The sequence below is a fragment of the Amphiprion ocellaris genome, chromosome 7 (genome assembly GCF_022539595.1).
Source record: "Amphiprion ocellaris isolate individual 3 ecotype Okinawa chromosome 7, ASM2253959v1, whole genome shotgun sequence".
Classification (NCBI taxonomy): Eukaryota; Metazoa; Chordata; class Actinopteri; family Pomacentridae; genus Amphiprion; species Amphiprion ocellaris.
In genome coordinates this window covers 31,963,261-31,976,849 of record NC_072772.1, presented here as the reverse complement: position 1 = coordinate 31,976,849, position 13,589 = coordinate 31,963,261, and the positions used below count along the sequence as shown (strand labels likewise).

The 13,589-nt window shown below is 37.0% G+C and overlaps 1 protein-coding gene across 1 annotated transcript; it reads left to right on the top strand.

The window, feature by feature from the left end:
- Nucleotides 1-1,578: 1,578 nt before the first annotated feature.
- On the top strand, nucleotides 1,579-11,880 carry gipr (gastric inhibitory polypeptide receptor). Its single transcript, XM_055011942.1, has 15 exons — nucleotides 1,579-1,733; nucleotides 3,972-4,184; nucleotides 4,973-5,069; nucleotides 5,318-5,425; nucleotides 5,538-5,653; nucleotides 5,837-5,943; nucleotides 6,320-6,473; nucleotides 7,317-7,476; nucleotides 7,609-7,669; nucleotides 7,871-7,940; nucleotides 8,305-8,393; nucleotides 9,882-10,020; nucleotides 10,166-10,207; nucleotides 10,923-11,015; nucleotides 11,528-11,880. The coding sequence occupies exons 2-15, from the start codon at nucleotides 4,134-4,136 to the stop codon at nucleotides 11,705-11,707; spliced, it is 1,467 nt and encodes a 488-aa protein (XP_054867917.1). The 5' UTR covers nucleotides 1,579-1,733; nucleotides 3,972-4,133; the 3' UTR covers nucleotides 11,708-11,880.
- Nucleotides 11,881-13,589: the final 1,709 nt, after the last annotated feature.

Sequence of the window (13,589 nt, the reverse complement as noted above, 5' to 3'; positions counted from 1 at the left end):
TCAGAGGTGATAACCATACTTAAATTAGATTATTTTAAAGGATTTTTTTTTTTGTTGTTGTTGAGAAATGTCATTTTCCCTTACAGGGGGCTGATGTCTAATAAATAAAAACAGGCTCAGAAACCGCGCAGTTGATTTTACTACCATTTTAAAGAGTTTGTACTGTAGGAACTGAAAAAATATTGTAAATATACTCAGATAAAGTCAAAATACAACTGAATCCGCATTACTATTACTTAGATAATTTACATGTTTAAAAAAATGAAAAATTAAACCTACATGTTCCCTTTGACACCTGTGACAATACAACTTCTCAATAAAAATCTGATCAAAATCCAATTAAATTAATCACAAGTGCCATAACCCCTAAGCAATAATTTCAGTAAGATTAGTATGACGTTTTTGAATTATATCACTTCTGTTTTTTGGGGTTTTGTGTACACAGGAGACAGAGAGCCTCCACAGCGATGTAAATACATATTAAAATGATATTTCCAGAGCAGCATTTGGCATATTGCTTTACTGAGAAAAGATAAAAAGCTTGCCAAGAATGATTATTTCTAAATTATTTTATCTGGGACTAAATAGGAATAAATCTGTATCTCCCACATCCGAGTGAATACTTCAAATGTGAGCGTTTTAAGACTGATCGTTACAGAAACAAACATCTCACTTGTTACAAATTTCTATAATTAAATGTCTGGATTGCTGACATAAAGATACCACATGAAGGACCGCATATAAAGCAGTTGTTGTGACACTGAATCTGCATGCTTTTCCTACAAGGAGGAAGTACTGACTGGTTAATTATTCTGTCAACTTCCATCTCTAGATGCAAAAGAAGGATGCCTGATGACAAATAAGGAGCATTAAGTCAATCATACTTATAAGACAAGAAAAAATGTCCGACTCCTGGTGCAGTATAACTTTCTCGGGACTTTTGTCTATTTGCAATATTTCTTTATTTATTATTTTAGTTTTGTCAGAAATATTTCTTTATATGTGTATTCTTTCAATTTTGTATACTATATGTCACTGTGATGTGCAATATTAAAATTTTCAGGTGCGATATTTCAACTAAAATGTTCAATATTATGTGCAAAACCCTAGTTTTATATGCAATATATGTAATAATACTTTACTACCTCAGAGTCATTGCCAGTATTACCTCTTACCTTTCCATTCTAGCCTTATTTTACATACTTATTTTTTTCAGAAATTCATTGTACTTATATACTTCATTGCTTTTCTATCAGGCACTGCATTTATTCTCATGTTATCTAATTTTGTTATGTAAGCTTTTCTTTCTTAGATTTCCAACAGTGCAGTAAATTCTTGTAGTACCTGCCAAAGGTGAGACAGTTTACTGACATAGTACATCCTAGCGTGCTTTTGCACTGTAAAGTATGTATGTACAGGTCCATGTTATGAGTACTATGAGCTACATGCTTTGATAGCAGAATTCAATGATGAACTGAAGGGGAGAGACAGAGAGAGAGAGAGAGAGAGAGAGAGAGAGAGATCAGTAACAACAGAGAAGTCGTGACTGCGTTCTGTGGATGTCTGATATATCAGCCTTCTTGTAAATCATCTTCTGTGTTCTTCAGTGATCTGATTATGTGATTGCCACTGCAGGACAACAGTGCTGACAGGGGCACTTATTACTTCGTTTTTATTTTACGCAGTGGAAATTTGGCTGCAGGCTTTGACAGTGACACAAGATTGTCTCAGAGGTGCGTATATTTCTTCTTTTTCTTCACCACATTCTTATGATGCAACTTTTTGTTTTGTGTTTTGAACGTTTTGTGATCACAGAGTTTCCATTGTTTGTTTTCCTTTTGAATGATAATAATTAGGAGTGATAACTGCAATTGTTTGTTATATAGCGTGATAATATGGCTGGTAGTCGGTAGAGATTATGTAAGCTTGCAATACGTAAAAGTGATATAAAATGACTCTAACAAATATCAACAAGTAAACAACACCTTTAAATGTTCTCACAGCTATTACACTGACAGCAATATAACTGTAAATGCTTCCCTTTTGACACAGCTTCTGTCCAGAACTTGCTAAAAGTGTGATTTGAGGTGAGAAAGCAAGATCAGATGTTTTTTTTTTCATTTCTAAAGTTTATTCTGAGTGTGATGCAAGTGTGTGAATAATTTTGGGTTTAACTGTACACATGGAATGAGTACAGTTAAACCCAACATTGCTCATCTTTAAATTCTAGCATGTTGTTTACACCAAATATGCTTGGATCACTAGTTTGAAGACCCTGTTTGGTAGTAAAAGAAGTGATGGGATGAGACTAAGTAACAAGCTGACCTCTGATCTCCTTGTAGAAGGCTAGGAAGCATGAAAAAGGATATTTATTAACCTGTCAGTTAAATAACAGGTTCTCAATACCCTGTAAGTCTTAAACTCACAAAAAAAAAAATTATGAACAATGTGATCAACAATTAACTGAAGTTATAACTCTCATAGTAACTTAATTCTTTTATGTCTTCACATTTAATTCTGTAGGGTATTTTAAATATGTTTCCTATAATTACTGTAAAAAAGCTATTATTTATTTTAATTCAGGGTTTTTAATATAACTTGCTGAAGGTGTGTAGCATGTGAAAACAGAAAAAAACAGTGAAGCAAGAGTGTAAACATGTAGAGAAAGCAAACCACAGTCATTACAGAACAACTGTTTCACATTTGGTGCTAATTACTGGGCTGGTTGAGTGAATTATTACAGCTGAAACGTACATGTGTTTCATCACAATGCAAAGAGAGACAGAGAGAGCCTGCTAGCACCGTTACATCATTTCCATATCTCAATGGACTGTGTGTGTCTGTGACTGATTGTATACGTGTTTATAGGCTACATTAAGTGACCCAGCCTTGGTATCAGTCTGTCAGTGGGGTAAACCACCAGAGCTCCAGCAGTAAAAGAGCGTGAAGATGCTAAACAGACACCTCCGGCAGGTCTAAAATACTCTTTTCATCAGGAATTTGTGTTTCCTGAATGTCTGTAAAAGAGACTTTAATTGTCTTGTAATTAGACATGAGCATCATGACATTAAAAAGGGGTTTCTCAGAATCAGCACTAAAGCAGAATTAACACACGCCTGAGACAAAACATTCTGCCTGAAAATGACTTAATTCTTTAGAATTATGCTCAGACTAAACTGCACTTTGTGCCAAAACTTAAGTACATGATATAATATCTGCTCCAAGAGATCACCTTCTAAATAAACACCAGGAACATCTCTGTGATGCCTTTTCTGTGGATTTTATACTATTCTGCAGGTGACTTTCAGTCAAAAACCTAACCTGTAAAACACTTTCTTAAAGATAATACATACATGCAGATTGAATCTTTTATGTTATTTTAATTAAGATTATTTTTGCAGTAAAATTGCCAACGCAAGTGCAACTTGCTCCAAATTCTATACAAATGATTTCTCATCATTGATTTTTCAGTCAGTTCACAGGTGTCTAAAATGTCATATAGTGCACAATTCCATCACTTTATCAGTTAGTGGTCATCATCAAATCATTGAAAATATTGTTTAGTCTGTGCTGTCCTTTTCACAAATATAAAGATGTTCATACTTCCAACAGTTCTTGTCATAACAGAGGTTACAACTGTAAGACATCTGAATGCTGTTGATGAATCACTTCGTTGAATAATGAGCCAAGTGAATTTAGATCTTAGAATAGATGACACAAAACAATACAGTGATCTTCAGTCTATAACATTCCTATTTTGCTGTGAAATTTAAACACAAATGTGTTGATTAATTGTCTGCAGTTGGGCTTGGAGTAATTCAGTCTAGCAGTATGCACTGAGTTCAGTTTGGGTTATATATTCTGTAACAGTCACCGCTTCCACATACTTCATTTTTGAATGCAAATCAGATAGTAAGTTTATTTTTTCATAATATTTACTGGAAGCAAATTATTGTTTTCTGTATTTCCAGGTAAGATGGTGCACCTTGAAAGGAGACCCCCTAAACAATCTGGAACTTATCCCACCTTTTCCCTGTACTTGCTGACTTCACAATGACCTTCCAGTGACCCTGTGGTGTCCTCTGGAGCTCTGTGATGCTCTCTAAGCAGCCACCATAGCACACCTCTGAGTGATGAAGGCCTCTCACAAGCTCCTCATCCTCTCCCTCCTCTACAGGAGTGTGGTATGTACAGGAAAGACATTTTACTGATGGAACAGCAGCAATAAGCAAGTGATCTTTTCTTGTGCGTCACATTTGAGAGAAGTGTCACCTTTTCTGCCTCTTATGTTCTTATAAGTTGTCTCTGTGCAACATATACTGAGATGCCAGTTTATTAGGCACACCTAGCTCAATGTTATACATTGTAGTAAAAAAGTATTTCAGAATTAGAGATGTCTTTCAGTATATAATGCAATCTAACACTTCCTTCTCCACCTCTCTTTTGCCTGTCTGTTTTTATTTTTTAGCCCAATCAGTGAACCACAGCTAACTTACATAAATGTACATATTTATCTGCCAGTAGTAATGAAAACTTAATACGACAGATATAGACTTATAGATGTATAGAAAGAAAAACAAGGCAAAGAGCTAAAAAGATACTTTACAGTAAATGTATCGTCATGGAAATAGCAGGCGTTTTTGGTTAAATGTAGTCAAAGTACAGTTTTCTTCAAATAAAGTGTTAACATATTGATCTAAAGTACATTTGTGCATGCGTATTTGTTTGGCCAACTTTATGAGGGCTAGTTTGCATTTCAGACATTTCGGGTCAGTGAAGATCTTTGTCTAGTCCTCACTACAACTAGTTTGTGTGCTAAGACTTAATTTTAGGTTAACATCAGAATTTGGTTTAGATAGTTGGGTTTGTTTGCGGTTCGGTCCTTAATTGCTATGGTTAATGGCAGAGTAAGGATTTAAGGAATTAATATGTCATATGTAAAGGGTAATTTGTCCTTTTTGTGTGTTTGTAGATTGTCTCAGGAAAGACTACGGAAGAAATGTTGGAGGACTGGAACCGCTACAGAAATGAATGTCTGCTCCAGATGAGTGCAGAACCCAGGCCCAAAGGTAACACACACAAATTCAAAATTACCATATTCATGCTAGAATAAATACATTAAATAGATATATTAAATCACTAAATGTAGTCCTCAGAAGAAAAAGCCTCAGTTGTTTTAATAGAGGCATTCATCTCTTTAACCAACACAATTCTTTCAAACACACATGAATGAAGGTACAGTCTTCTGCATGTTTTAGAAGCTGTGATTGCCCACACACATTATTTTGTCTTATGTACACCAAATTTTTCTCCTCAGGAGTGTTTTGCAGTCGTATGTTTGACAGATACGCTTGCTGGTCAGACGGAAAACCCAACTCTACAGTCCAGGTGCCCTGTCCCTGGTACCTGCCTTGGTACAACCGAGGTAGAAATGCACACAGACACACAAACATGCACACATTTTAGTTTCATTCTGGTTTGCATTTTTGTATTTTATCACAGGTGTGTGTTTCAGGCTCTTTTTTGTGTTTACGTAGTGCATAGAGGCTTTGTGTTGCGGGAGTGTGGCCCTGATGGTCAGTGGGCCACCAGCAACTCCAGCCGAACCTGGAGGGACCATTCACAATGTGACGCTGAAAACAACCAACAGGAGGTTCGGCTATAAACAAACCACACACACAGATACAAAGTGAAATATATCTGAGGTATGAAAACATTACAAAGTAGATGTAGTAAAAGGAAACACGCTGCTGAGGTCACCTTCAGACTCAGTGTTTAGTGGATTTTCAGTCCACAGCATTGACTTGCTCTTGTGTTGCTGTTGTATGTTGTCCAGGAGAAGCAGATGCTGATTTTCGCCTACTTCAGAGTCATGTACACAGTGGGCTACTGTGCTAGTCTGGTCACTCTCTCTCTGGCTCTGATTATTCTGCTATTCTTTAGGTAAGCAATCTGTGTTTACATTCTTATTTCCCCGCCTTGTTATCTCGTTATATAAAGACACTGCATTCTCCTTGTCTCTATTTTAGTCTATTTATTTCCTGGAAAAAAACAAAAACATGTGTGACCTTTATTTCCACTGCCTTAGTCAGACCTCTGATGCTACTTAAACTCGCGTTTTTCTGAATTTTTTTGGTATATGAAGTGAAATGATGAAGTGGAAAACATCACATTGCCCATAAAAAATGGTGCAACCTGAAAATATAGAAACCTTAATGCTTAAAATCAGCTATTTAAATGTAGCATGTCTAGTAGACTGACTGAAAGTGAAGCCCTGTTCTGATGTGTTTATTATCACTGTGGCCTGTGTGATGTCTAGTAAGCTGCACTGCACCAGAAACTACATCCACACCAACTTGTTTGCATCGTTTATCCTGCGAGCTGTTTCCATCCTGACCAGAGACGCTCTGCTGAGCAGAAACCCTCCTGAGTTCAGAGACAACAGGGACATCTACGAAGTCTTTACTAACCAGGTTAAGACACAGAAAAAATAAAGTCTTAGAGAGAAATAAAACAACAAAAACAGGGATTAAATTCATATATAGTCCAAAGCATTAAGATACACATTAGGGGTAAAATATAATTGCACTGCTTTGCATTTAAAAGTGTTCAAATTATTTTGTCCATCCTATTAACATGCACAAAGGGGGTGGAATATTAGGAACACTCTTAAATGTAATGCATTCCACCCACAATGACCAACAGTAACACACAACCATAACAAACTGAAAATAAAGAGGCTTAGCAAAAATAGGATTTATGACAAAGCTGTTCTATTGGATCACCTTAGATTTCACAGTTATATCTAATAAAGTGGCTGGTGAGCATATTTTCCAACCTCTTTTATCCTTTATTTGCATGAAACTGTAATCTCTACCCAGTAGCCTTCACCCTGAGCATAAATTGCATCTTTTACGCAAATCAGCTCATCTGAGTCTGATAATAACAAGCAATAAATAACATGTTTGTAAAAAATTACTCAGTTAAAGAATTCATTTTATAGTTCAGGCAAAAACTATGAACTGAGTTAGACTTGAATCACAAAAATGAGGAGATAACCAGACTGCTGCTAATGCTTCTACTGATTTAGCTTTTTAGCTTAAAAAATAAAATAAATAAAAGCAAAGCAAGGGCATGGTAAATAGTTGCTCAGAGAATAAAACGTTAAAATACTGTGTTAAGTCATTGAGACTTGTAATCTGCTCATGAACACTTGGTTGTAACTTATCTCAGAAGTCAGATATTAAGCAGAGCATCTACATTTAAGCTCTTAACAGCTTTTTGTCTCTTCCTACAAACACTCTCACACATATTAGGAAGTGTCCGGCTGCCGTGTGGCTCAGGTGCTGATGCAGTACTGTGTGGGAACCAATTATTTCTGGCTGCTGGTGGAAGGCTTGTATCTACACAACCTGCTGGTGCTGGTGTCGTTCTCTGAAAACCGCTACTTCTGTGGATACCTACTCATAGGCTGGGGTACACACAAGACAACATAAAAACAGCAGAAAAAAGAAATGCCAAACTTGCTAAATGGGTTACATAATGTGTAAACTGATTAAATTTCTGCTCAGCTTTCTAAACTTACTTACATTTTTCGGTTTTTGTTAGGCACTCCAGTGTTATTCGTCGTTCCTTGGATTGTTGTGCGTTACCTGTTTGAAAACACAAGGTAAAAGTCATTTTTCTCTAAACGTTTGGCATCACACTTGAGCTTCACATGCGCATTAGATTTAGATTTTTAGATTTTCTATGGTTTCAACGTGAGAAAACAGTCCAGCTTGGATTTGAAACGTAATGTATGAATCATTTGAAAACATGATTTCACAATGCAACGCCTGGAGCGAAACTTTGCTCCATGTCTTATCCTTAGGTGCTGGGAGACAAATGAAAACCCTGCAAACTGGTGGATCATTCGCATCCCCATCCAGCTCGCCATTATGGTAAGACATGTGCACACAAACAGAGACACACATAAAAATATAAAACATATCACAGTAAAACACTAGTCTAGACATGAGCATGAGATGTGAACATGAGAACGCAAGAATATACGTGCTGTAAATGAAAGACATTTATGCAGTTTGGCTTGACTTATAGAAGTCAGTGACTGAAATTCATAGTAGCTGGCAGCTTGGATCACAACAAGTAAATGTGGACCATAGAATAAACTAAATATATCATCAATTGTAGACTTTCATTCAAGTGTGTCATAAATTATTCGGTACACTGATCTGAGTTGGTGCTTTAAAAAAGAACATCATCTCAACTGTTAATGAGTTTGTTTTTGTCATTTCATCTCTTCAGGTGAACTTCTTTTTCTTCATCCGCATCATCCACATTCTTGTATCCAAACTGAAAGCCCATCAGATGAGATACACAGACTACAAATTCAGGTATGTAGATAAGAAGAAAATTAATTTATATGCCCTAAGAATGAAAGAAAATACTAAAAGTACATCTCTCCCTACTATGACATTATACTGTTGCTCAAAAAAAGTGATGTATTACACTTTACTCTTTGAATAAATAAATAAATAGTTGGCTTACATGGCTTTCAGACAGCCTGTATTTTCACTTTCAAGAGAAAAAGTATGCAGTATTTCCCAGTAGATTTATTTGTGTCAGATTAGGGCTGAGATAATTACTCTGCCAAGGAACGCGGTAGATTTATGTGATGATCAGTGTACGCTTGTCTGTCAGTCTGTTATTCTGTCTGTGCGCAACATTTCTCAAAAATGGACTAATCTATTTGGATTAAATTTTCAGAGAAGGTCAGAAATGACACAAAGACCACTTGTTTAGATTTTGGCAGTGACGGGGCTTATAGTGTGGATCCATGGATTTGTTGAAGATTTCTGTATCAGTAGTAGGGGCACAGCGTAACTACTGTAACTATGACAACAAGTGAACATTACATCAGCTGTCTGCTGACGATCACATGATTGTGATCCTACTACAAATCTACCACTGCGGACTTATCAGGACTAATCCATCGGAAATGATACAAGGAACAATTGATTAAATTGTGGGGGTGTTTCTGAGTCCCATCAGTTCCCGCCACCCGCTACATATTTAAGTCACGCAATTTGGTATCTGTACGTAAAGTACACATGCATAACACACGCCTGTGCTCAGTGCAAGGTCATTTTGTTTATGAGTACATCTATATTAAATGGACACATTCTATAGTGCCGTGATTTCTGATCATCAATAACTAATAAACAAATGCTGCATTTCTTTAAAAAAAAAAAAAAAAGCTGCATTTCTGACAATGCCATACAAAGGAATGAACAGCCTTGGCGAATTACTGCACTCTCTGAGTGCTCTTCTTGCTTCTTAATGTGACACTAAAAACACAGTAACTATTTTTGAGTTGACAAAATTCAAGTGCCAGAAAAATTCAGAGATCTAATATTTTACTCAGTTTTACTTGACTGTACTGTTCTAAAACAGGTGTTCTCAATGCAAACAGTTAAGCAAAACAATAAAAAACAAAGAAATACAGACAATACCTTTTTGAGGAGCCAGGAGACCTAAAGGATTGTAGAAACTCAAACAGGAGAAGAGGGGAAACTGTAGAAACATGGCTTTTGTATGTCCTGACATAACCTTGACCAGCAAACACACACAAACTGATGGCTATCTAGCACAAATAGACTGAATTACAAGAATAACTTCCATCAAGCGAAGCCAGTTTCTTATCTTGCATGATGCTCTGCTGGACGCAGGAAAAGCACTCTTCTAATTTATCCCTATTAAGAGTCTGGGCAGTTTGGTCAGTGTAGTGAGACAAGCAAAGCAAAGCATTTGGCCTGCTGATGTGTCGTTGAGCAAGACACTGCAGGTAACATTCCCTCTGCTCTGCATGTCTTTCTCTCCAGACTGGCCAAATCCACCCTGACCCTGATTCCTCTGCTGGGGATCCATGAAGTGGTGTTTGCAGTGTTGACAGAAGAACACGCAGAGGGAGTCCTTCACAATGTCAACCTCTTTTTCCAGCTCTTCTTCAACTCTTTCCAGGTGCAGTCAGAACTCTGTATATGTCCCCACACTTAAAATACCTGTACTCAAAAGATTTTCTCCAGGTAAAGGTGAAATCGCATAACATATTTCAAGGTATTTGTACATTTGAATCAACATTAAGCACTATTTTCCTTCTTCACAGGGTTTATTTGTCGCCATCCTGTATTGTTTTGTTAACAAGGAGGTAAGTAGCATGTCAGAGTACTTGTTTTACTTGGTTTTTGGTTGTAGGAACTTAAATCTGCCACTATAATGTAAATCACTCAATTTTAGGTTCAGTTAAAGGTTAGGGTGGGTTCTGGTAAGAAAAAAAAAAGATGATTCAGTATGTAGAAGATATTGCACAGATTCCTGATGATTGCTCTCTATAGGTTTACTCTATATGTAGAAAAACATTCTTTTTGCACAGCTTCTTTTATATGCAGAAAAAATATATTAACATAGTCATAGAAACATAAAATGCTTACAAAAGAACAAAAGGACTTACTCTATAATTAGGTCCACCTATACATAAAAAGCACGTCCACATTTGAATGATACAGTGATTTACTAGTTGATATGAACTTAGTGTAGATATTGGAGAGACAGCAATGAGACTTAAGAGGCAATAAAACGTGTTTGTTCTCTACTATGAAACTACTCCTTTGCTTCATGAAGATATAAGCACTTTTTTCCCTCAAGTTAATCTTCTGATGGACTCACTCACGGACATTTTTTTTGTGTGGGACACGTCCTCTCCTTGCAGTTTCATGGTTGTGTTATGGGTATACACGCTTGTGCTAAGCTTTTTCCAGCATTTGTTTTGGTTCTCATTTTTATCCATTGTCGCTCAATGTGCTTATCATCACGATCCTATTTCTCTCTTCGTTTACCACCTGTTACTCATCCTTTGCTTGGAGGTGCAAGCAGAGCTAAAGAAGACATGGCAGAGGTGGAAGCTGGGGCTGACTAACCTGGATGACCTGAGAAACACTGGCAGCAACACGCCACAGGTGGGTGCCAATCCTGGCAGCTATCCATCCATCCATCCATTATCTATACACCGCTTAATCCTCACTAGGGTCATGGGGGGGCTGGAGTCTATCCCAGCTGACTCAGGTGAAGGCAGGGGACACCCTAGACAGGTCGCCAGTCTGTCGCAGAGCTACATACAGAGAAAAACAATCACTCTCACATTCACACCTACGGGCAATTTAAAATAATCAATTAACCTCAGCATATTTTTGGACTGTGGGAGGAAGCCGGAGTACCCGGAGAGAACCCACGCATGCACAGGGAGAACATGCAAACTCCATGCAGAAAGATCCCGGGAAAGCCGGGACGTGAACCAGGGATCTTCTTGCTGCAAGGCGAAAGTGCTAACCACTACACCACTGTGCAGCCCTCCTGGCAGCTAATATAATCAAAATATTTATCTAGAAAGATATACAACGTTAAACTGAAATGTTATGTGCATAGAGGATATGCTATTAAATGTATATGATATGTATTAATTGTTGTGCAGGTTGGTGCCACCACGTCTTCAAACAGTCAGTCTCCTCACCAGCCAACTGTTCGTTGCCAACAGGTCAACACCTCTGCACTTCCTCACCCTCAGCTTCCCATTCCTCACCTCTCCAGTCACCAACAAGACCTGCTGGGAAGCAGACACCCGGGAACCCACTGCTACATCTCTTCTCATTGACAGAATGGAGGAGAGAATGAACATTGTGAAAGCTACTGCAAAAAAAATTTTGCATGGCCTAAAAAAGAAAGACTTAAAGACACTCTTGGGCATTGACTAAGGCAAAGCAGACATAGGATTATTGTTTTGTTTTTTAAATGGATGTATGGATTAAATTTTTTTCAGTGCCAGAAGTTGTTCCATTTACTTTGTGAAAAGCACCAGATTTATTGGCAGCAAAACAGCCCCAGTGCATAATACTGCCACCACCATGCTTGATGGACATATGTTGTTTTCTGGGTTAAAGACCTCACTTTCTCTCCATCAAACATTTTGGTCATCGTGGCCAAATTGCTCAATTTTTATTTCATCTGTGATATGATTTGACCAATATAGTAAAAATATATATAAATAAATAAATATACATTAAATATACAAGAACACAATTAAGGAACCAGAGAGCATCACGTTATGAAAGTAGGGTTTCAGTTTTAAAAGGAAAGTTTGCAGTTTGAAATCCTGCATGAGGAATTTTCACCATTTAAAGACTCGAACAGCAAAAAACAATCAGCTCAGATCACACAGAAAGTTGTGCAGAAACAGAGCAACAGCAGCTGGATCCGGACTTGGGTATCAAGTCGAGACGGAAATTAGCCATATGGCTACAATCTATCATATTTACATGAAAATGTACATTAATACGAATTGTCCCATTTTAAAAATAAATGAATAAATGAAATAAATGAAGTATTTCATTACCCCTTGTGTAGTGAATTAAAGCAACAGTAAATCTCAAACATTAGCTTGTTTAGTTGCCTCTGATCTCTGATGCCTTTGCCAAAGGGAAAAGAACACAGAGAAACGTCATTTGTGGATTTTAACTCAATTTGAATTAAAAGGCTCATATCCTGCAGCACAAACAAACAGCTGACAGGAATCGTCCTCTCTAATTGTATTTCCACACAGGAAACAATATGTTATTTCTTGTTCTCTCTGAAATACTTTTGTGTTTATTGGTGGAAATGTGCTAATCCTGTTTAACTGACTGATTCTGTTGATGTCACTAAAGTGGATGAAATCACAGCTGTACCCTTTTAATGAGGAAAGACAAACCTTCAGTCATCTAAAGTATCTAAGATGATTCTCAATGCAGTTTGCTTGCTGTAGACAATTTTTCTTAATTTCTTTTTTGTTGTAGTGTACACTTATCTTTTCAAGCAATGTTGTTTTGTTTTGTTTTTTTTTTTTTTAAATCATTTTCTTCCAAATCAGTGCAGCCAAACAAAAAGAATACTTGAGGCACACTCCCCTGAAGGTCAATCCATTGAAAACATAATGTGGTCCAACCTGAATTGTTTGAAGTATGAAATGCAGTGCACATGCAAAGCAGTACTGGTTGCTCAGTGAACAGAATTGAGGCAAGGCAGGGTGTAGCAAGACTTAAATCTCCTCTATCAGATTTTGTTTCTTCAGACATACTCAAGATGCTTGACAATATCTCTTCCGCGATGGTAGGAACTTTGTAACAGCACAATGTTTGAGTAAGGATGTCTTAAACTATTCTCAACAAAATATGATGTATGATGTAAATCCAGATGTAATATACAGCTGCCTTTACTACCCTCTACTGGAGAGAGAGAGAAAGCACACTATGAGGGGAAAAGCACCCGTGTAAAATCAAGCAGCAGGTTTACTTAATATTATGGATAATTTTGTTGAGTGAAGTCCAGAACGTCTCAAATCTTGAAAATGTAAATAAGTAGAATATTTTTGTTAGAGTTTTTATTCAGCAAAGCTGTGGGATTGGTTCTCTTTAGATTTAGGGTAATTTAAAAACCAGTTTTAAAGAAATGTATTCACACATGCTTTCACATTTGAATTACCAAGAAAGGCAAATACAGAA